General features: G+C 41.2%; 1 protein-coding gene across 1 annotated transcript in view; it reads left to right on the top strand.

Annotated features, from left to right (window-relative positions):
* The window catches only part of LOC311229403 (uncharacterized protein), a gene marked incomplete at its 5' end in the record, with an annotated part of 76,335 nt that extends 54,387 nt beyond the window's left edge, over nucleotides 1–21,948 (top strand). The window contains one exon of the mRNA XM_084315487.1: nucleotides 21,670–21,948. Within this exon, the coding sequence (XP_084171613.1) occupies nucleotides 21,670–21,821 (152 nt within the window). The 3' untranslated portion in view covers nucleotides 21,822–21,948. The remainder of the gene's footprint in view (nucleotides 1–21,669) is intronic.
* Between the last annotated feature and the right edge of the window lie 2,394 nt (nucleotides 21,949–24,342).

The raw sequence follows: 24,342 nt of genomic DNA, 5'->3' as shown, positions 1-24,342 counted from the left end.
CAGCATAGGCATAGCCTTATTAATGTTTTGTGTGGCGTCGCCGTCCTGTACAACGATACTTACGTTTTTTAGGTGATTTGACAAAGTTGTTGTAGAGTTGTGATATGCCATTTTCTTCTGGCATATCTGGCACTCTGCTTTTTGGGCATTGTCTTTGCATATTTTAAAGTGTAACCACACGTCTGATGACTTCTTCGTCGACATGTCTGCTGCACATGTCCTTGTTGTTTTCAACACAGATAATCTCCACGTGCTTGTTGTAGAGAGGTGGAGTCGAGGCGCCGCTTACTTTCGTTTCATTGGAATGGAGGCGCAAGATTGGAGACTATTTAAAAAAAAAAATTCTCTCAATTTACTTTTTAATGTTCGAAGCTCATGCCATCGGACAAAGCTTCAAAGCTTCGAAGTATTTAAGACGGCCCTACTACTATTATCGATGCTGCTTAACGGTTCAGTACTTTATCTATACTCTTATCGGTTCTTTTAGATTATTATTATTTAAAAAAAATGTATACATTTATTATTTGAACGGCTTAAAGGAAAACTCCAACATTTTGGGAAATTAGCTTATTTAACATCTTCCCTGGAGTTAGACAAGAAGATACATACCTTTTTTGTCTCTGTGCGTGCATTTAGCTTTGGGAACAGTCGCTCCGTTAGCGTAGCTTAGCTTCATCACTGGAAGTGGGGGGGGGCCGGAGCCTGACGTTCCCTACAGGGTCTTACAGTCACCAAATACAACTCCAAAATGTTCCTGTAAACATGTTGTGACCTGTGTATTCACCACGTGGAGAAATAAAAAATAATTGAATTAGACAATTACGTTTTATAAGCAAATATACTCTGAATTTTTTTTTGCCTAACCACTCGAGTCTCTGGGCGCAGTCAGTGGTTTCAACGTGAAGCCGTGTTTGTTGATATTCTCATTCCTTCAAAGGATCCGAACCGATTAAAGTTTATGGATACCGGAGCTAACACAGAACAGGATGGTAAAGCAAATATAATGACTTCCTTTCTGGGGTTTTCAAAATAAAAGTGCGACGTTTATAGCAGCGGAAAACGTTTATTTTGTACATTATCTAACGTTAACACGAACCTAAACTAACGTTACAACTAACCTAAAGTTAGTTTAGGTTTGTGTTAACGTTAGATAATGTACAAAATAAACGTTTTCCGCTGCTATAAATGTCACACTTTTATTTTGAAAACCCCAGAAAGGAAGTCATTATATTTGCTTTACCATCCTGTTCTGTGTTAGCTCCGGTTAGCTCCGAGCGTGCAGTAGTTAGTATTATATTATCAATACCAGCCATTGGATTACTGTTTTCTAAATTGGGGAGGCTTTTAATCGTCAAGGTAAGAGGATTTTAAGTCATGGTATCCATAAACTTCAATCGGTTCGGATCCTTTGAAGGAATGAGAATATCAACAAACACGGCTTCACGTTGAAACCACTGACTGCGCCCAGAGACTTGAGTGGTTAGGCAAAAAATTGTTCAGAGTGTATTTGCTTATAAAACGTAATTGTCTAATTCAACTATTTTTTATTTCTCCATGTGGTGAATACACAGGTCTTATATAAAATAAGCAGTGAAGCTAGACCAGCACTCTCAGGTTAAAAATTTAATGGCAGCCTGAAACAGACATGTTTCGGAATTACATATTCCTTCTTCAGTGTTATAGCTCGCAAGCTATAACACTGAAGAAGGAATATGTAATTCCGAAACATGTCTGTTTCAGGCTGCCATTAAAATTTGGAACCTGAGAGTGCTGGTCTAGCTTCACTGCTTCTTTTATATAATACTTAATGGGATTTTAGCACCCAGTGTCGTATCTTGAGAGCGCGGTCTAACTTGACTTGTGAATACACAGGTCACAACATGTTTACAGGAACGTTTTGGAGTTGTATTTGGTGACTGTAAGACCCTGTAGGGAACGTCAGGCTCCGGCCCCCCCCCCCCCACTTCCAGTGATGAAGCTAAGCTACGCTAACGGAGCGACTGTTCCCAAAGCTAAATGCACGCACAGAGACAAAAAAGGTATGTATCTTCTTGTCTAACTCCAGGGAAGATGTTAAATAAGCTAATTTCCCAAAATGTTGGACTTTTCTTTTAAGGCTATATCTGTACTTGATGTTTGTTTGTTGTGTTGCATATTTGAAATAAACTTCAATCAAATCAAACCCCCCCTCTTAAAAACTAAAACCTCTGTTTAACCTAGCCATCTATAAAACATCATGCTAAAGCTGTGAAACAAATGTCCTACTCCCCTAAAGAATGAAATACATAGCAAACATGACTCAGTTATCCAATAGTGCTGCTGCTTTTTATTTTGTTAAAATCTTTTAATTAATAAGACAAAGACTACAATACAAAGATTTCATGACTGCTTCCTGTCCTCGCAGGAAGTGCGTCGGATACCTAACTTAGCGTTACATTTTCAACAACAGAACAGATTGCTGCTAATTAAACACTTCATGGAAACGGAGTAACGTTAACGTTATGTCGAGTTCATACGTGTAGTGTAGTATGAACTCGACATTGTACGTTACTCCGTTTCAAGTGTTGCTGCCACCATTGCGTCGCAGATGGATGGTACACTCTGTTAGCTCCGTAGCTAATCCGCTCCGTTGCGTTGCCTATACTACCTAAGGAAGCTGAAGCAGGCTGGCCTGCCACGAAATCTCCTTGTCAACTCATTGTGCGGTTGAGAGTGTGCTGACCTACGGTGTGTCTGTGTGGTTCTCCAGCTGCACAAAGGCAGAGCAAGAGGCTCTACAGAGGGTGGTGAAGGCGGCAGTCAGGATCGTCGGGACTGTACCGGTCCATACATGCCAAGAGTTCAAGATTTATGAACAGCTTTTTACCCCAAGCAGTCAGACTGTTAAACTCTCATTGATTGTCCCCTCACATGCACATGCACTTTACCCGGACTTGATAATCACTGTTACCGCTCATCATGCACCTTATTATTTAAAACATTCTGCTATATGTACAGTGTTATGTGTTACATGTAGGGATGGGTACCGTATTCGGTACTTTCAGAGTACCGAACCGAAACACGTCGGTACTACCGAGTATCGATTCAAGTGAGATACCAAAAAATTCAAAATAAAAATTCCTTTTTTATTTTCTTTATAACGTTCACACGCACAATATATGCTTACCTAGGATTTGACTTGATTCAACAACAAAGCAGTCGGAGCAATGGCAAGCCGAAAACTGTCGAAATTGTAGTTATTTGAAGTTTGGATATTTTTTTTCATGACTGAGGTAGGTAAATAAATAAAATATTTAGACTAAAGTACCGAATATAGGTACCGTTGGGTACCGGTATCGATTCACAGGTACCGGTACCGTATCGGTTAAAATGTGAAAGGTACCCATCCCTAGTTACATGTATGTATATTGTACTACGGTCTGTGGGAGCTCCCCTGAAATTTCGTTGTATACTTGTGTGCAATGACAATTAAAAGTCTATTCTATTCTACAACGATTTCATGACGGCTTCCTGTCCTTGCAGGAAGTGCGTCGGATACCTAGCTTAACGTAAAATTTTCAACAACAGAACAGATTGCTGCTAATTAAACACTTCATGGAAACGGAGTAACGTTAACGTTATGTCGAGTTCATACGTGTAGTGTAGTATGAACTCGACATTTCATCAACTAAGATATTTAGTCAACCTGTATGCCTGATATGTGGTGCAAAATTTGCGAACAACGAATAATTTACTTTTTATTTTATAGATTTTCCACAAATAAGGGAAGGACTCTAATAGAGCTGCATAGTTCAGGGTTTTATTTCAAAGTAGGTCTACAGATGCCAGTGTTTTTTCTCCTTTTCTGTGTTTTATTTCAAAGTAGGTCTACACATGGTAGTCTTTTTTCAAAGTAGACTACTTTTTATTTGATAAATGTTCCACAAATAAGGGAAGGACTCGAATATACCTGAATAGTTCGGTTTTTTCTACAGACACCAGTGTTTTGTCTCCTTTTCTGTGTTTTATTTCAAAGTCGGTCTACAGACACCAGTGTTTTGTCTCCTCTTCTGTGTTTTATTTAAAAATAGGTCTACACGGCCAGGATTTTTTCTCCTCTTCATAACAGTTTGAGGTTTTTCTTTGTTATAACAGGTAAAAACAGGAATAAAAAGTCAATTTTTTTTCTTTCTGTTGCTTTATAATCCCAATAATGCAACAAACGGTGTGCTATAAGTATAAAGTATAATAAATTGCAAATTACTTTGGGTATGCAATTGTTTGTTTGTTTGTTTATTTACACATATAAAAACAATTACATATATAATACAATATAATTCACAAGGGATGTGTAGGAGAATCTCCTAAAAACCCTCTAGGGGCTTGCATGTGGCATTCACCAGGAAGCAAAACACACACAAGCAGGTCTACATAGACACCGAAGCAGGCACCCATGCCATACGATTTATGGTGTAGAGAAAACAACTAATGACAGGAAGAATATATAATAAAACGAAAATACAATAACAAAATACAACAAGCCATCAGACTTGTTTGTAAAGGAAGTCCATATGGGAAATATTGGTGATCTAGGATGGTATGCAATTGTCAGGCGTTTTATGCTAAATGTGGGGTATGCTTGGGGATATATAAAACGTTATACACTGTTATCTTCATTTTAAGGGTAAATAGGTTGTGCGGCTCCCTGGGCATTTTATTTTGTGGGACGGGGGAAAAGTGGCTCTTTTGATAGTAAAGGTTGCTGACTCCTGCACTAGAGCGTCACCGCTTTCACAAATTATTTTATGACAAAGAGACATCGAGAGGCTTCGTTTCTGACTTTTATCGCCATTTACTTAGGTCCTCGTATAAGGACCTCCCCCTGGATACGATTTGGAGAAGGGATGTCCCGGAGTTGGATGTAGATTTTGATTGGGATGCAGTCTGGGAAAATCCTCACGCAACCCAGATCACCAACAGATTCATCTACATTTTGTTCATGGGACTTATTTGACCCCTAGACGATTGAATCTAATGGGTCTCAGACCTGACTCTCGATGTACCTTATGTCCAAACGGTGCCATCGGAACATTTATGCATATGTACTGGGAATGTCCTCCTTTTGAGCTTTTTTGGGAAGAGATTGCCACCCAGCTATCAGATATTTTCTCTCTAACCATCCCTGTTCTGCCTTCTGTATTATTATTAGGGATGTCCCGATCACGTTTTTTTGCTCCCGATCATGTGATTGTGAGTATCTACCGATACCGATCTTTCCCGATCCGATCAAATTTGAATTTTCTTTTAGAGTGGTCTGTGAGAGTGGCTGGTCTGCCGTTCTGCAGCTGGATACTATTGGTTTGTTTTGGCAAAATTCTTCTGCTCTGTGTGACAATACATTAATTAATGATGATATGCAATTTAAAACCAAAACTAAGGCCTCAGTATGAGTTTAAGACGTGAACATGGTCATGTTTGTTGAAAAAAAAAATCCTTTTTTTTTTCTTTTTTTTTGCCTACCGATCTTCGAAAAATCACGTGATAGGCCCCGATCACGTGATCGGATCGGGACATCCCTAATTATTATTGAATGAGATTTCTCAATTACCGACCTCTACACATGTGAAGAGACTCATTCTACCCGGCCTCACAGCCGCCAAAAAATGTATTTCTTCACGATGGATACACCCACACAAGCTATGTCCGAAGGTATGGATTCTTACCTACCTTAATGTGATATATCTGGAGATATCCACTGCACCAACGTGTTCGTGTTTCCGGGTTCCCGTTTTGCGCTCTGATTGGCCACTGACCTACGCTAGTACAAGCCCCTCGCTATGAGCGTGTGTCTGTGCGCTATTGTTTATTATTATCTGGCCACAGTGTGGGTTCCCTGGTCGGTGATGATGAGCTCAAATAGGTTATTATAATAAACACTGAATGGAGCAATTTAGCCTTGTTGTTAGTTAGACTTACCGGACAATTCAGTACAGCAGGCTATACGGTCTTCTTCAGTTGAGTTACACTTTGAAACATTTATAGCGAGTCTTGCTCTAGAGATGCATCATCACAACAACACGGGCGGCTCTACAACAACAATGGCTTATTTATCTATAAAGAAGACAATCCCATTGCTGACAACAAGTACTATAGTCACACACAGGCCTGCCGTGTTTTATGAATGCTGATGTAGCTGATTTTTTTTTACCAGCAAAAAAAAATCACTAATTGTGATAATTACTTCTTTGTATGTCTTCATCTAAATTGATTTTCAATCATAGTAATAATCACACCGTGTCTCTACTCTTTAAAATATTTATTAGCATAAACATTAATAACAGTGTCTCTACTCTTCACAATATTAGCGTAAAACATATTAACATGAAAGAGGGATCTATTAGGACTGGGTTGGGCTGAACTGGGCAGTGAAAGATGCTGGGTTGGACTGGGTTGGGCAGTGAAATAAAAAACCCGGAGTATGTTGTGAAGTGTATAGATAGATGTGAAATGTATAGATGTAGCAGTACTGTCTATCTGTATGTCGTGTATGTCATATGTTATGATTAATTGAAAATGGGGGACCCTGATGTAAACAAGACGAAAGTCTTTCTCTGGTCTGCATCCCCTTAACAATTGTGTGTATTGAGCTGTACTGTATTGTACCCATTCCGATTAAAGTTTTCAATCAATCAATCAAGTTAACTTTGAACCTCGGTTGTCAAGCCGCGTCAATGTTGTGTATGCATCTGGGTAGGCATCACAACGGTGTTCACTGTGCCTTTAAGACAGCACGGTGGGCTGGACGACAGGGCTGTGAAATACCGTCAGTGTTGTGGTATCGTCAGTTCGGTTGGTGTGTTGTTGTGCACTGGTTGAGCATGCAATAAAACATATAACCTTACGTCGTAGTCCGGTGCGTTTTTGGAAACATTATAGTCATTACAGATACACCTAGCTAACATGGGGCTGGCTGCTTTGAGCACACACACAGGGCTAACGTTAGCTAGCAAGCAGCTATATAGCTAAAACGCTAACTTGAAGCTAACTACTGTATATAGTTCCAATAGACTAACATACACCTCTGTGATTTAAATGTGTCCTTGCCTTAGACTCGAGGGTTGTACTAGGGTTGGATGCAGTTCCCCGTTGGTCGGTCTGTCTGTCTGTTTTCCATCTTCTGCTGTGTTTAATGTTATCTGTGCTTCCTTGACTGATGGCTAGTACTGCAGGACTTTTATTCAACATTATATATGTCCCCCGCGGGTTGGCCAGTACTGTGGGAACTTTTATTAAACATTATATACAGGGCTGTACAGTGCGACATATATATCGCACGTGCTACAGCAACAGCAGTCTGTGCGATGAATGGATTTACTTCAGTAGCACTGGTGCGATAGGCATTCGGTTCATATTGATACTCTTATTTTGAAAATCCTGTCACAGGTCTCATTTCCGCCTAAGCGCAGTTCCAGTCATGATATATCTGGGCTCCGGCAGTTAGCAACAGTCAGGTTCATATGATACTCTTATTTTGAAAAAACCCATAGCAACTCCGTGATGTCATATCCGCCCCAGACCGTGCTTCTGCCTTCTGCTCTCAGCCGAGCGGAGCGGAGCTGCACAGCAGACTGCGGCTATTTTGTGATCCGAAATAAGTCTGTGGTGTTTTTTTTTCCTCACAACGGGTCAAATGCATCTAACACGCTTTGCATCGTCGCCATTCCTTTATGCCCACATCGCCCGAAATTAACGTACATTAGCATAAGCTAACAAGCTAATCCTGATCAGAGGCAGAGCCATAGAGAATTAGAGACAGTGTGGACTGGGGAAAGGGTGTGTGTGTGTGTCGAGAGGAGTGGAAGTTTGAAGACAGACTAGACTACAATATGATGCGGGGGTGGTGAGTTGAAACAGTGTGAATGAATGAAAACTTTATTTAACAGATTGCAGAATGGGTACAATACAGTACGGCTCAATACACACAATTGTTAAGGGGATGCAGACCAGAGAAAGACTTTCGTCTTGTTTACATCAGGGTCCCCCATTGTGTGTGTGTGTGTCCCAACCGACCCCACTTCTATGTTTCAATAAATTATTTGCATTTAAAACTATTAACGCTGACTCATTCCTTCAGTCCACTCAAAATTATGCTAATATTCCTTATGTTGTTTATGATATTAATTGAAAATGGCATATGAGAGTATTATAGTAACAATAACACATGGCGATATACTAAAAAGCAATTTATAATTTTTGGCTGGTAAAAAATCTGCCTTTTTTAAATCTACCAGCCAAATGGCTGGTAAGTCAAAAAGTTAAGTTTGTTCCCTGACTGCAACTAAATAACACAAATACAATAGGCACATTTGTGACTGTTACAAATATAACACGTTTTATACTTGTGCTACAAGATTTTGGCCAGTGCTACAAAACTATCAACCTCTGTAGCACCAGTGCTATGTGCAAAAAAAGTTAACGTACAGCCCTGTTATATATGTCTGCGGGTTGGCCAGTACTGCAGGAACTTTTATTAAACATTCTATATGTCCGCGGGTCTTGTGCAGTGCTCTCGTGGCACTGTCAACTAAAGCGAGCACTCAGAAGACGCGCACCGTTTGCCAGTGAGAGTGGGCACTGGTTTCAAGAAGGATTCAGACTGTAGATGGTTTTCAGAGGCAATGGCTCAGTTGGTGAAGAAGATGATTTAATTCAGCATACCACAAGCATAAGTTACACAGCAACAGTCGTCCATCCTGACACAAATAGTTTGGTTCTACCGAGTGTCTGTCTCAGTTCAAAATGACTGCCTTATATATTATGTGATCACCCCAAATCTAATACTGTTCTGTAATTTGCTACCACTACTGGCCAACTGGATGGGTGGGTTTCTGATGGCTGAAAATGTGTGGGTCGTCAATCAATTGGTCATGGGGTGTGTTTGATCAGATTGTTCTAAAAACCTGTTTGTCCTGTGTCTCTTGGGAGGACGCATGGAACAAGAGTGTGTGTGTGTGTGTGTCTCTGGGATGGGGGTTTCTGTCACTCAATGTTAACGGCATTATCCCGGGTGTGTGAGACTTAATCTCTGTCGCATGCATTAGTGTGTGTGTCTCTTGTTAATCAGCCAAAACTGGTTCCTAGGGGGGGGGGGGTTATGTGAGATAGAGTGGGTGTGTGATCACTTCAGTTACAAAAGTCAAGCCAACTGTTGTCTGTTTTCAGCTTAGCCATTCTGAATAATGCTATAATAATGTTGAATAACCCATTAGTCAAATATACACGATAATATCAATTCTATTGACCATATGAACATAAATTGTTACTTCACCAGTGACCGTGATTGCAGAATGTTTTTTTTTGTTTTGTTTACTAGTCGCCAGACTGGCGAGTGGTCCTCATGAATCACTCGCCAAACCTAAAAAATACTCTCATTTGGCGAGTAAAGTGGCCTAATTTCCTCCCCTGGGCCCTCATTTATCAAAGTTGCGTACGCACAGATATGTGCTTAACCCGTGCGTACGACCATTTCTAAGCAAAGTGTAGGATTTATCAATTTGAACGTGAACTTGACTTTGTGCTTCTATTTACGCACAGCTCGGAGCATGCTTAGCTGACGCCCCGTGGTAGATTGTTACTGCAGACGGACGGCATATGAGCTCCTCAGTTCATGCATTCGTTTCAATGCGGAAATAAGCTTCCGTGCATTACTCCCGAGTCCCGACACTGGCGCGTGTTCTGTATGAACCGTAATTCATTATAGTTCATTGTAAAATAGCGACAGTAGTGTAATTATAACGGGCTCATGCGGGAACAAGAGGTTGGCTTGCTTGTTTGGCATGGGGGGCAGACACAGAACACCCACCTCCAAACACCATTAAATATTGTTTCAAATAAAAAGCAACATACTATTATTTTGTGTCATGTTTCCAAATAAGATTGGCCACAACGGAATGCTTTCTACTTCAATTTGTTGGTTAGAATAGATTACCTCGCTCCGTTGAAACTTCACTGAGCTCCGCACAGACATGATAATAATAATAACAACAACAATAATAATAATAGCTTCATTTTATATAGCGCCTTTCAAGAGACCCATGCAAGGTCGCTTTACATAGATGGGGGGGGGGGGAATAACAAAGTAATAAACATAGTGGACAGACTATGTAAATATGATGATGGGATTCAAGTTCGTGTTTTTATTGATCACATAGGCATGCTGTCAGAGTATGATGTCATCTCTAGAATTCTAGAACATTTGTCGTCACAGATCATGTCATAATAGAACATAGGCTACATGGCATGGTCCATCGTGATATTGTAGACTGTTATTACTGTACCACCCATTGTGACAACAGCCTTGTGAGCTCCCGCACACAAACATGATGGAATTCAAGTTCATGTTTGTATTGATCACATAGGCAGGCTACACATGGCGTATAGGCTACATCATACATGGCAGTGAGATTCATTGTTCTTGTATATGCTCTCGTATTATTGTTTATATAGGCTACCCAATACTGACATCAAAATAGATTGTATGCCTCTAGAAATCATATGCAGCAGGTAGAAAATTGACGGAAAATCCGTCGCGATTTGGAATAAAATTGAGGATAACTTTAATCCCTGGGTATTAATCGAACAAAACGGAAAAAGGCAGTCATATTCCAGCACGGTCTTTATTAGTGTTTGCGCTGCCCAGGCAGCAATGGTTAATAGATATCATATCCGACATCACCGTACGTGTACACGTCTGTCAGCCTGTCTCATATTTCTCCATAACACGCTTCCCTCGGCTTAGTCCATTTTTCCACATTTCATGGGGGTGTTCCATTACCGTATATGGTTAATCGGGGCGGTTTTGGTATGCAAATATGTGTGCACGAGCCTCAGCGTAGGAGCAAGGTGATATTTATCATGACAGGTGTGCGTAGGACCTGTGTATGCACGTGTGATAAATCCCGTTTTTTTTGTGCGTGCACACATTCTAAATTCTGTGCTTACGTGTGGAAATAGAAAATTTTCTAAGAAAACTTGATAAATGAGGGCCCTGGTCTTCTTTCTCTAATTCTTTCAGTTTCTTTATCAAGTTCTGGTATGTCTCTATTCTATCCCTCTTGAGTAATGCTGTCTTTGCTATACATTTTCCCCGTATTACTACCTTTAGTGCATCCCATAAAATGTTTGGGTCTACCTCTCCGTTATCATTTTATTCTCTGTATCTAATTATGTCTTCCTTTACTTCATTAACCAAACCTTTGGTATTTAATAGTCCTACATTCAGTCTCCAAACTGTATTTCTCCGTCTACTTTTAAGATTCACTGTCCGATATATTGCGCTATGATCTGATATGTCCGTTACCCCTATCCTGCATTCTTCTACCCTGTTGTCATGAGAAAATAGTCTATCCTTGAATATGTTGTGTGTGGATGTGAATAATGTGTGTATTCTCTATCTAGTGTGTGCATTGCTCTCCATATGTCCATGATTCCTAATTCTGCCATTTGTATATTCATATATTTGCTAATGTTTGTCCTCCATTTCTTTGTGCTTGTCGTGTCTGTCATAGTTCAGTACTACATTGAAATCACCTGTACAGATCAGGACCCCCTCCCCTTCCAACGCTATGATATCAAAGATCGTTTCAAATAGATATTTCTCACTGTCTGGTGGAGCATACACATTCACTAGTGTTACCATTTCACCTTCCATTTTCCCCTTGACCATTACATACCTCCCTTCTTTATCCCTTATTTCCCTGATCATTTCAAACTTCACTGTGTTCTTAATTAGTATAGCTACTCCTCTTCTAAGGTTCTGTTTAAAAGAACTATAGAACAGATTTTCATACCCGAATCTCTTCAGCTTTTCATGTTCTTGTGATATTAGATGTGTTTCTTGTAAGAAGATGACCTGCGCCTCTTTCTTAAGTTTTGTCATCACCTTACTCCTCTTGATCGGATTATTCATACCATTCACATTTAACAACATAATTTTTATACCCTTAACTTGTGTCATATTTCTTTTCCAATTGTTTTCCCGTTCTACCCATGTCACATAAAATAATATTTGTGGTTGTAGCCTCTGCTATCTCTGTCTGATTTACTTCTTTTTTTTTATCCACCTTTTCTCCCATTTTCTATATTTTCTCCCATCCCAATTTCGTATCATCCAATTCAACCCTCCCCCTGTCACGAACGCTGTTTCTTGCCTCCCACAAGCCGGCTGCAATGTGGACTAAGTCATACATAGCACAAGTCCCCTCCGGTACTTGAGGCAACAGCAGTCGCATCTTTTCACCTGCGCAGCTCGATCTCTCAGTGGCGAGGAGTAACGCGTGGGAGGCTCACTCTGCCCCCGACACTTCCTGATTCCACTGCGCAGGCGCACCAACTGACCTGTAGGAGTCGCTGTCCACAACGCCCAATCCCCACCCATCAGTTTCCCACCCCCTAATACGGCCAATGTGTATTAGTATGAACGACCAGCTAAACTGAAAGCAATGTGGAGCGCTGGGCTCGAACAGGCAAGCCCAGCGTCTCCGTCATTCGTGGCGAGCGCCTTGCCCACTACGCCACGTAGCCGCCATCTCCGTCTGATTTACATACATATAACCATAATAAACATTAACATCAACATTAACACATGGAACTTCCATGGCAGTTGAGGGTCTCACTCGTACCCCTCTTTCCCCCGCTGGTGGGTGGGCAGTAGTGGCTCTCCTAGTGAGAGGGCTCCCCCTAGTGGCAAAAAATGCGTACTATATATGTCCAACTCGTTCTGTGTGTGACCTGCTCCGAGCCCCCGGTCATAAGCTCTGCATTAGTCACTTTCATGTTCCTGTCTAATTGTGTTATGCGACATGTGTACTACTGTGTTCCTTTCATGTCCGTCTCAATATATCTCTTGAATCCCCATGTCCTTTTTTATCACTTTCGGTATAATTATCTCGTATGTGCTTTATCATCTTCTTCCTGCATAAGTCTTTTTCATGTTTTCACTTTCTTGTATTGTGTGCGTCATATGTATATCAGTCTAATGTGTCTTGAATCTCCATGTCCTTCTTTCTAATTTTTGGTTTAATTATCTCGTATGTACTTTACCATCTTCTCATTGCATCAGTCCTTCTCCTGTTTACCTTAATCTGTATTGTGCGTGTATTGTACTTATCCTCCCTTGGATCACCGTGTCCCCTCTCGTCTCCTCTCTGCCCCCCTTCTCTGTGTCTTTGCGTCCTCCTTCTCAGTTGATCTGCTTTGAATCTATTCAGATCCCCTTCACCTTCCCGTTCTCCTCGCCTCCTCCTCGTCCCTTGACCCTGGTCCATCTCCTCGCCCTCTCCAGCCTCTGCAACAGTGTTGGTCTCTCGTCTTCTCCTCCCGGCACCTTCCATCCTCTTTGGTTCATGTCCCTCGCCGCCTCCTGCACGTCGCCGTACACCTTTGCGCCGTCATTCCAATGGACCTTCAGCGTGGTCATTGGCGATTGAAATCTGATTCCTCCTTCCTTCAGAGTTTTTTTTATCTGAGCGTAGCTCCGATGCTTTACCGCCACCTCTGTTGCATAATCATGGTCGAAGGTTACTTTCTGTCCCTCCACCTCCATCTTCTTCTGCCAGGCTGCTCTAAGAATGTTCTCCTTGACCTCGAATTCCAAGAAACTTACTATAACTGCTTTCGGTGGCTTGTCCAACCGTGGCTTCGGCGCCAGTGTCCTGTGTGCTCTTTGAATCCCTGTCTTGTCGAGGTCTGTCATCTTCAATTCTCTTCGAATTAGGCTGTCTACAAATTTGATCATCGAGTCTCCTTCCATCCCCTCTTTCAGTCCCCATATTCGTATGTTGTTTCTCCTTGACCTCCCCTCCAAGTCCATTAACTTTTCTCTCAACATGTTCTGTTGTTCGAGCGTCGCCTTTAGAATATCATGTATTTCTGTATTCCATTCTTCCGTTTCAGCCGGCATTTCTTCCAACATCTTTATTAGGGGTGCACCGATGTATCGGTCGGGTATCGGTATCGGCCGATAAGTGCCTTGTTGACTGCAATCGGCCGATAAGCTCGAATGTGCCGATAAATATCCATCAATTTGTGTCGCGTCAAAAGGCAATAAAAAGTTCAGTCGCGTCCTGCACAACGTCACCCCCAGCCCCCACACACACAAGCTACTGCATCAAAGTTACTACTAAATATTCAACATTCTCTTTTGAGACTCCGCTTCAGACTCTTATCATTTGGCACTAAAAGCTAAACATTGTCACCGATATGGCTGTCCGCAACATGTCATTAATTGTGTACGCGAGGTGGTTGCTCAGTGACGACGCTAACATGAGCTAGGTTAGCTAGCATGAGGTACCGGGAGATGGAAAGACTAACGTTACTGGTGAAAATGTGATTTACGTTGGAATACTCCTTTGCCAACTTGCTGTACTTTGCTTGCAGGTCTGCAGCCATTATTGCTGGATTATGAATAGCCCCAACTTTAGCCAAGGTAACGTTATGGCTAAACCTTTAACGTTAGTTAACGCTAGCTTTCGGTTAGCTGTTCAATGCTAATAACACAACCAAGCGAACCCATCAGAGCTCCCCGTCAACACCCCTCTCTCGGGAAGATGGCATTTAAGAAAGTATCTGCTGTTAAAATGACAAACATTCGTTTTGTGGCACTAACGTTATATAGTTAGTGTTACACGTTCAATAACATCAGCATAGTATTTACCCGAACATAAAGTAGCACGCATTACTCCGTTCATAGCTCAGTTCCTTCCGTTGCTCATAGAGCCCTGAGTTTTACCCATTCTGCAATCTGTTAATAAAGTTTTCAATCAGACACATGTATAGAAAGGCTTTGTTTTATTATAACATTCGTTGCAGTAAAATCATTATGCCTCGTTTAGTCATCCTGCGGAGCTAAAAGCTAAACGTCGGCCGCGCCGCCGCCGGGGATCTAACGTTGTTGTTGTTGTAGAGCTCAGCTCTCGTCAAAATCAATGGCGGACAAAAGCGGAAGTAAAAAATGTATACACGCTTGCCGATTGGTGATAACAGCAGAGGCGGGTGCAAGCGGTGTGTGACGTAATTGGCAGAATCGACTGTCAATCAAAATTTCATTGGTTGAGAGCTCTGGTTGAGACAATAGTATCCAGCTGCAGCCCGGTAGACCATACTGGGAGAACTAGTATCTAGCTGCAGCCCGGCAGACCATACTGGGAGAGAGAGAGTGCTATTTCTTGATGTTTCCTTTTTTTAAGTAAGTAAAGAGGCCTATGTTCATATCGGTGAGCACAATTTGTAACACAAATATACAGTAGTTTCATAAAAAAATATATATATATATATTACAAAAAAAAATATTATAAAAAAAAAAAATGTGCCACAAATATCGGTATCGGCCGATTGTGTTAGTTGAACTATCGGTATCGGTGGCAAATTTTCATATCGGTGCATCCCTAATCTTTATGTCTTTCTAGTGATGCACGATATATCGGCCGCCGATATAATATCGGCCGATATGGCCGTTTTTTTACACATCGGTATCGGTCCGATATCAAGATGGGGCCGATATCCGATATTAAAAAAAAATAAATAAAAAATTAAAAATCTTTTTACATGTTTTGGCCTTAAATAGTTTCAAAAATCAGTCATTTCTGAAAATAAGTTACAAAAGTAAAAAAATTATGCGTTTTGGAAAATAGCTCTTTATTTGATTATCATAAAGTGTTTTCTATACAGAGATATCGACATCGGTAAATATCGGTATCGGCCAGAACAGCAATATTAATATCGGTTATCGGTATCGGCCACAATTTTCACATCGGTGCATCACTATGTCTTTCTCTTGTTCCTGTATTTTTCCATCCATTGTCTCAAGTCCTTTATCCATTTCCCCTCTGAGCTCGTCCTGTCCCCTCTTCAACTCTTCCCTTAGTCCATCGATGCTGCTTTGTATATTCTGCATGCTCTCCTGGTTAGCCATTGCGTTAGCTTGTATGCTAGTTTTTAGCTCTTGATTAGCTGTCTTGTTAGCCTGTTGGTTAGTCAACGCGCCAGCTTGTATGTTCTGCGTGTTGGTTTGTACGCTAGCTTGTATGCTATTCTGTATAGCTTGGATAGCTTTTGCGTTAGCCTGTATGTCAGCCCGTAGTTCTTGTACGCTGGCCATCATGGTCGCTTGTATCTTCGCTACCCAGGCGTGCTCCATGTCTCTGCCTACCTGCGTCATGCTCGCCTGATTTATCTCTTCTGCCATTTCCTCGTGTCGAGATATTTCCTCCGGTGTTTGTACGTCCTCCGGGGTCCTCTTTCTCTTGCTCTTTCTCATGGTCATCCTTCCTTTTCTCTTATATCTTTGAATTATCACTTTTTATTTTGTTTTAGACAGTTTTACTTCCTTCTTTCGATATTGTTTGACCGGGAGCTCTTTCAATGGTGGACTAGACGACTACCATACATCTCTAAACCGGAAGTCCTATTTTTTCTTTTTGTTTTTTTCTTGTAATTTTAATTATGTATATTTTTTGGGCCCCCTTTGGCTGTGGATCTGGTGGTCGTGGGCTCAGACTGGGGGGGGCCGTGGTTCGGGGTCTCTGCAGGTCGGGGCATTAAAGAGGCGTTATGCTCTGGCTCGCGAGGGCGCCGGATTCCGGGTCCTCCGGGGTTGGGGTTTGCGGCTGCCGGGTCTGGGGATAGAGGGGGCTCAGTAAGCCTGTTATATAGTAAATGTTTTTTTCACCCTATTCTTTTACTGATATTTTTTGTGGCTACTTATTTTAACTGATCGTTTTTTTTCGTTTTTTTCTCTTGTATATTTAATTATGTATATTTTCTGGTCCCCTTCTGCTTTGGGTCTGGTGGTCGTGGGCTCGGACTGGGGGGGGCCGTGGTTCTGGGTCTCTGCGGGTCGAGGCATTATAGAGGCGTGATGCTTTGGCTCATGGGGGCGCCGGACTCCGGGTCCTCCGGGGTTGGGGCTCACGGCTGCCGGGTCTGGAGATGGAGGGGACTCAGGAGGCTCATTATAGTCCATGTATCTATTTTTCTTTTATAATTGTCTCTTATTTTAAGTCTGTTGGAATATATTAAATTTTTATATTATGTCTCGTCATTATTATTATTGTTGTCAATGTGATTTGTAAAAAAAGAAACTGAATACAAATTTGATCACAAAGAAAGAGATTATGCTGCTACAGTATGTTTTGTTTGTTTGACCGTTGTCATTTTACTTGGAATGCTTTAATTCATTTACTTTTCATTGTTCAAAAAGTTTGTTTTGAGTGCTCCAGCATTTTGAATGCCATTTGCTTTTCATTTAATTTATTTATTCTTGTCATTGTTCATTGTTGTGTTTTAAAATAATCGTGACAACCCTAATGAGGACTTGTATGTTATCTGCTGTATAATGTCATGTAGACAGCATTACTGTGACAGCACTTAATTATGTTAATGCTATTCAGGTGAGGGGCATGGGGGGGTATTGTTGACGCCCAAACTGGCTGAAGTGAAAATCTTTGAGACGCGATTTCTCTCCTTAAGGCCTTGTCCAGACTAAAACAATTTTGATCTTTTTCGTTTTCGTTTCATTTTTAAACAGGTTTTCGTAAAAACGAAAAGTCTCAAGATAATAAGTGCGTGCCACAAATTTACAAAATAAATGTCTTTACTGTTTTAGACGTTGCTCTTTTATTTTGAAAACCCTCGACCAGAAGTGTTGTCGTTGTTTTGAGCTGACCTCGTTTCCAGAGACGGAACACCACGGCGCAACGTACGTTCGGGAGTAGAGAGAGAGAGAGCGCGGCTCAAACTACCTGTGTTGTATTAACCCTTAGAAGTCAACGGGGCCTATTGCTCCCGTGGGCGGAGAACAAAAGAATTAGAATCTCTCACAAATGCTCAGGAAGTCCCGTTTTTCAAAAATCTGTAAAAATAGCACAAAGACAATTTCGAGTGCATAATAGTGTAATCTATATGTATCCTTACTTGCTAAACATAATACGACTTGTAAATATGTTTAATTCTTGCTCAATTGTATAGTTCTAAATATCCCTGTATTCCCCCGAAACTACAACGCGTCACGTACATGCACGCGCGCACACACACACAGCGCATAGGTGTTAATCACTGAGTGATCTAATATGCATATTCTTCAGCGCGAGAGGGGGGGGGGGGTTGTGTTTCTCACTGTCTGTCGTTGATAATATAATCTGAAGAGGTCCTGCATTATTATTATTATCATTCTCGAGAATACACGCGGACCCGACGGAACGTTAACTTATGAATAAAAAGTAGTCTAACATGCTTTTCATCCTCGCCCGTGTATATACCCACGTCGCGCTAAAACATCAACTACTGTATGAGTAGAGACGGAGTGCTTGTGTGTACGAGTTATGATGAGTTATCTCGCAGTTTTCTAGAGTAGAAAGGTGCGCCCAGTAGAGCACACACACACACACACACAGAAGGAATTTCTTGTACAGCGAGTTGGGCGTTTTATTTATTTTATCACTTGTAGGCTACCATAGCGAAGGCTCATGGCAGCAACGTTAGTGGTTGAAACGTGATTCGAGAGTGATACCAAGTGGAAGGAAATATATCCTGTCATCAGTGCGTATAGCAGGTATCCTCGAAATTCTCCGCTATCTCCTCTGCAAGCTCCTGTCTGTCCGCCTGCACTGCTCCAACTGCCTGTGTCTGTCTACTGCTTTGGTCCAATCATATTCAGAGTCCCGTCAGAATCCCGCCCCCCCACCCACAGTCTGCGAATCAGAGGCAGAGTAGGGCGGGTCTTCACGAAATGCGTGTTGTCTCTTTCAACGGGTTGGAGTCAGAGCGAGAGTTGACAGCGCATATACAGGTCGTCTAATCTGCAGGTACTGTAGCGAGTAGCATAGTTTTCCCAGCAGGCAGTTAGTAGAAAAATATGGCATGTTCAAAGATGGCCAGTAAAATAAAAGTCAACAGTGAAAATCGCTGCAATAATAATTCTCTTTCTTTCTTTCTTTCTTTCTTTCTTTCTTTCTTTCTTTCTTTCTTTCTTTCTTTCTTTCTTTCTTTCTTTCTTTCTTTCTTTCTTTCTTTCTTTCTTTCTTTCTTTCTTTCTTTCTTTCTTTCTTTCTTTCTTTCTTTCTCTCTCTCTCTCTCTCTCTCTCTCTCTCTCTCTCTCTCTCTCTCTCTCTCTCTCTCTCTCTCTCTCTCATTCTAGAGAAATACAACCACAAATTGTTATTGGTTTGCTTCTTTTTCTTACAGTACTATATATAATGTACTTTACTGTATATACTGTACCATCCACTGTACTGAAACATCTCAATATAAGTAATCATGGTATGCTGCAAACGGTGATATGGTATGTGATATGGTACAGTACTGTAAATACCATCTCTCTATCTCTCTCTCTCTCTCTCTCTCTCTCTGGCTTTATTGAGGAAGGGCACACCTCTATCAGCTGAGTAACAATGTTCATCAAAGTGTTGAGTGCTACAGTGTAGGTTAGTATATTAGGACAAGTGCATACCTACATGTATGACCTATATCTATCTACTACTTTTGGATATGAGCATTTTTTCAATACCCAACTATGTAGTGGCCGCTTGTCGCTAGGCTAGGCCTCCTGCTGGGTCCATTCACTGGAATAACAAAGGAATGACTGGGCCTTTGCTCCAGGTGTGAAATGGTTCTAGTGACAATGATCACATTGAATTCTGGGAGTGTAGTTCTCTCATCAGATAGCTGAATGAACTTGGATCTAGTTCAAAGTCCTATACTGAAAAGGTGTTAGGATTTTACCAGAATGTTTGATAGGACATTGATTGAAAACTATCGTCTCAAATTTGACAATTGATGGCTTATTTTGAAGGTATGAATCTGTAATTTTGTATTATGTAACAAAAAAAAAGGGGGAAATTCTCAGGAGGAGGAGCTATTTAGGTTAGACTTCTAAGGGTTAATAAAGTAATTGATTGATGTTTAACTTGTACCTGTGACCAGTCCTTTCGACTAGCAAACGTTGTCTGTATTTAACGTTACCTCAGGATACCACTGTCTATTGTATTTAGTTGGTTAGCTATTTAGCTAATGTTGGTAGCATTGGATAGCATCAGCGCTAGCTAGCTACAGCTTAACACCAGCCATGGGAATACTATTTACTAAATTATGGAGGCTTTTTAATCGTCAAGGTAAGAGAGGATTTGTCATCAACTGAAGGCGTATGCTATGGAACAATGTGCTTGGCTACTAGGGTTTTCAGAAAAAGCCCAGCTATGTGACGCTAGTATCGTGTATTGCATCACACAGTTGCATCATCCCGATCAAGCTCATAGCTTCTGTAACACGCAACTACTCTGTACATGCCATTGTTGTTTAATAATAACTCCCGGTGTTATGTGTTTAATAAACACTTCTAGCCAGGACATATCTGGACATATAAGACATGTATGTATCATGTTTCTTTTTTTGTTGGCTGGGTTTTGCATGCGGATTAAGGGAGATGTCAATCTGTTGTCGACGGGGGGGAAATAAGAATTAATTATTTTCACAGGGCATTATGACCAGAGATGTAAATATCAACAGATTTTCTTCTGGTAAAGAAAACGGGAATTACCGGATAATGGAAACCCTGTATGTATCCAGACAATAGTTCACATTTAGGAGCATAGTTATGTGTGGTAAGGGAGAGGTGGGCTGTCGCGTCATCGGTTCAGGAGAAGACGCGTATTGCTTGTAAAGATGGTGACGCAATGGGGGGCGTCTTCAGAATTGCGCACTCTGGGAGCTGGTATCAGAAAGTAGCGTCTTGAGGCTGCCAGAACACCGTTCCGTGTGGCTGAAAGGGGCAAACGATCAAATACTTTGCTTGATACGACCGAAATCGTTTTAGTCTGGACATGGCCTAAGTGTTGTAGAAAACAGACTGCTTTACAAGATTTAAATGATCAAAATCATCTTCAATCACATTCTCAGATTTCAACATATGACACATAATTTGAAAGCTTACATTCTGTATTTTCGCAATCTGGAATAATCTGGAAAATAAAAATGTAGACATGTGGCACGAATCGATGTGCATAGACAGAAATAAACTTCATGGCTCATCTCCTACTCTGGGTATTAAGTAGGTGGTAAAGACTACCCATGTGACCTAAGGATACTAGTAAAACATTTTGAAATATTAAATTGCAAATTGAATCGATTTGTTGTTTTTCTGGTAAAATAGTCGTTTAGATTAATAAATAACAAAATTATCTTTAGTTGCATCCCTAGTGTTGGTGCCGTGTACAGGAGTTCAGTCGTAGGTGAAGAGGTGTTCAGCATATGGTTCTGACATACGTTGCTTCCAAATAAAAGGAGAAAAGACAAAGTGCCTTAATTTTTATTTAGTTTAGACTCAGGATTATTAAAAAGTTGTCATGGATTATGTGGTTATTTTGTAGACAAATGTTTCATCCAATTTACAGAAATTGTACTATATTGCGATATATATTGTTACTGAGATATGTGATTTCCCATAGCGTGATATAAGGTTTGATCCATAAGGTGACACTTAAATCTGTCATAACCTGAGACTAAAGGGGCTTTAGTCCCGGACTAAATTTAAACCGACCTTAACCATAGCCATGATGTAACCACTCCTGCTCCAGAAACTGTTGACTAACTGGTCAAATCACCAAATCTCTCCTTCCTCTGACACTCTTCTCCATCCAGATAGCTGTCCTGTCAGGCCTGGGAAGAAACCAAGAGGCTTGGATGGAAGAAAAGGTCTCTGCTGTGACCAGTGTGGAAAAAGCTTCAGTTCAAAGAGCAATCTCAATAAACTCCAGCGCATTCACACAAGGAGAGAAGCCCTACTCCTCTGACCAGTGTGGAAAAAGCTTCAGTTCAAAGATGAATCTCGATAAACACCAACACATTCACACAGGAAAGAAACTCTATTCCTGTGACCAGGGCTTTACTCTGCAACAGAATCTGAAAACACACCAGATAATTCACACAGGAGAGAAGCCCTACTCCTGTGACCAGTGTGAGAAGAGCTTTAGTCGTCCGTCTCATCTTAAATCACACCAGATCATTCACACAGGAGAGAAGCCCTACTCTTGTGACCAGTGTGAGAAGAGCTTTAGTCGACTGTCTCATCTGAAAAGACACCAGAGAATTCACACAGGAGAAAAGCCCTACTCCTGTGACCAGTGTGAGAAGAGCTTTAGTCTTCTGTCTAATCTTAAAAAACACCAGACAATTCACACAGGAGAAAAGCCCTACTCCTGTGACCAGTGTGAGAAGAGCTTTAGGCAACAGTCTCATCTGCAATTACACCAGATAATTCACACGGGAGAGAAGCCCTACTCCTGTGACCAGTGTTGGAAGAGCTTTAGTCAACTGTCTCATCTGAAAACACACCAGAGAATTCACACAGGAGAAAAGCCCTACTCCTGTGACCAGTGTGAGAAGAGCTTTAGGCAACAGTCTACTCTGAAATTACACCAGAAAATTCACACAGGAGAAAAGCTTTACGCCTGTGACCAGTGTGGGAAGAGCTTTAGAACACAAGATAAACTGCAATCGCACCAGATAATTCACACAGGAGAGAAGCCCTACTCATGTGACCAGTGTGAGAAGAGCTTTAGTCGTCTGTCTGATCTTAAATCACACCAGAGAATTCACACAGGAGAGAAGCCCTACTCTTGTGACCAGTGTGAGAAGAGCTTTAGTCAACTGTCAAATCTGAAATCACACCAGAGAATTCACACAGGAGAGAAGCCCTACTCCTGTGACCAGTGTGAGAAGAGCTTTAGTCGACTGATTACTCTGCAAATACATCAGAGAATTCACACAGGATGGAAGCCCTGGTTTTGTGACCAGTGTGAGAAGAGCTTTAAATGTCTGTCTGATCTGAAATCACACCAGAGAATTCACACAGGAGAGAAGCCCTACTCCTGTGACCAGTGTGAGAAGAGCTTTAAATGTCTGTATACTCTGAAAACACACCAGAGAATTCACACAGGAGAGAAGCCCTACTCCTGTGACCAGTGTGAGAAGAGCTTTAGTCGTCTGTCTACTCTTAAAAAACACCAGATAATTCACACAGGAGAAAAGCCCTACTTCTGTCACCAGTGTGAGAAGAGCTTAAGTAGTCTGTTTTATCTGAAATCACACCAGAGAATTCACACAGGAGAAAAGCCCTACTCCTGTGACCAGTGTGAGAAGAGCTTTCGTCAACTGTCTGATCTGAAATCACACCAGATAATTCACACAGGAGAGAAGCCCTACTCTTGTGACCAGTGTGAGAAGAGCTTTAGTCGACTGGGTAAACTGAAATCACACCAGATAATTCACGCAGGAGAAAAGCCCTACTCCTGTGACCAGTGTGGGAAGAGCTTTAGTAGTCTGTCTAATCTTAAAAAACACCAGAGAATTCACACAGGAGAAAAGCCCTACTCCTGTGACCAGTGTGAGAAGAGCTTTAGTCATCCGTCTAATCTTAAAAAACACCAGAGAATTCACACAGGAGAAAAGCCCTACTCATGTGACCAGTGTGGGAAGAGCTTTAATCAACTGCAGAGTCTGAAATTACACCAGAGAATTCACACAGGAGAGAAGCCCTACTCCTGTGACCAGTGTGGGAAGAGCTTTCGTAATCTGGCTAATCTGAAAAGACACCAGATAATTCACATAAGAGAAGCCACATCATTGTGGTCTGTGTGATGAGAGATTCAGTACATTAGGATCTTTGCGAAAACATGAGAAAATTCACTTGGGAGAAGTTCAGGGAAATGTCAAACCTGTCAATTCATTCTTAGAGGAGATAAACCCTACTGCTTTAGCCAGTGTTAGAAGAGTTCCACTCATAATGAATGTGTGGCCCAGTGTGGAAAACGCTTCAGTACGTCATTACAGCTATCAGTCTATCAACAATCATAAGGATAATAGTGGTAGTAATATTTGACCGTTCTTTTGAAAGGAAAAACTACTACCAAGAGCTTTTGACCTGCACAGAAGCCTCTGAGAGAGAAGCAGTACTAACATAGACACAGTTTTCATTGACAACAACAGTTGTTTCTGCTCTGAGTGAGACACAGTGTGGATGTTCCTGGGACAATATGTCATTGGTATAAGAGTGAAACACATTGTTCTAGTGTTTTAAATACTGGGATCATAGGAACTTTCTGACCTCATTATGGGGTGACCAGCCAAAAGCAAAGCTAGTTAACAAACATGTGGTGTACACACTGGAGGGGAAAACTGCATCTGGTATGGACTCATATTTTTATGTGGACAATAGTGATTTTAACTAATGTCACACATATTGTCAACATTTCTAGTTGGACATGTTTTTTTTTCACAAGAAGTGTTTATTTTAGAGTAATGTTCCATGTATTG

The sequence above is a fragment of the Notolepis coatsorum genome (genome assembly GCF_963971535.1).
Source record: "Notolepis coatsorum genome assembly, chromosome: 6".
Taxonomy (NCBI): Eukaryota; Metazoa; Chordata; class Actinopteri; order Aulopiformes; family Paralepididae; genus Notolepis; species Notolepis coatsorum.
This window is presented reverse-complemented; position numbering and strand designations above follow the sequence as displayed.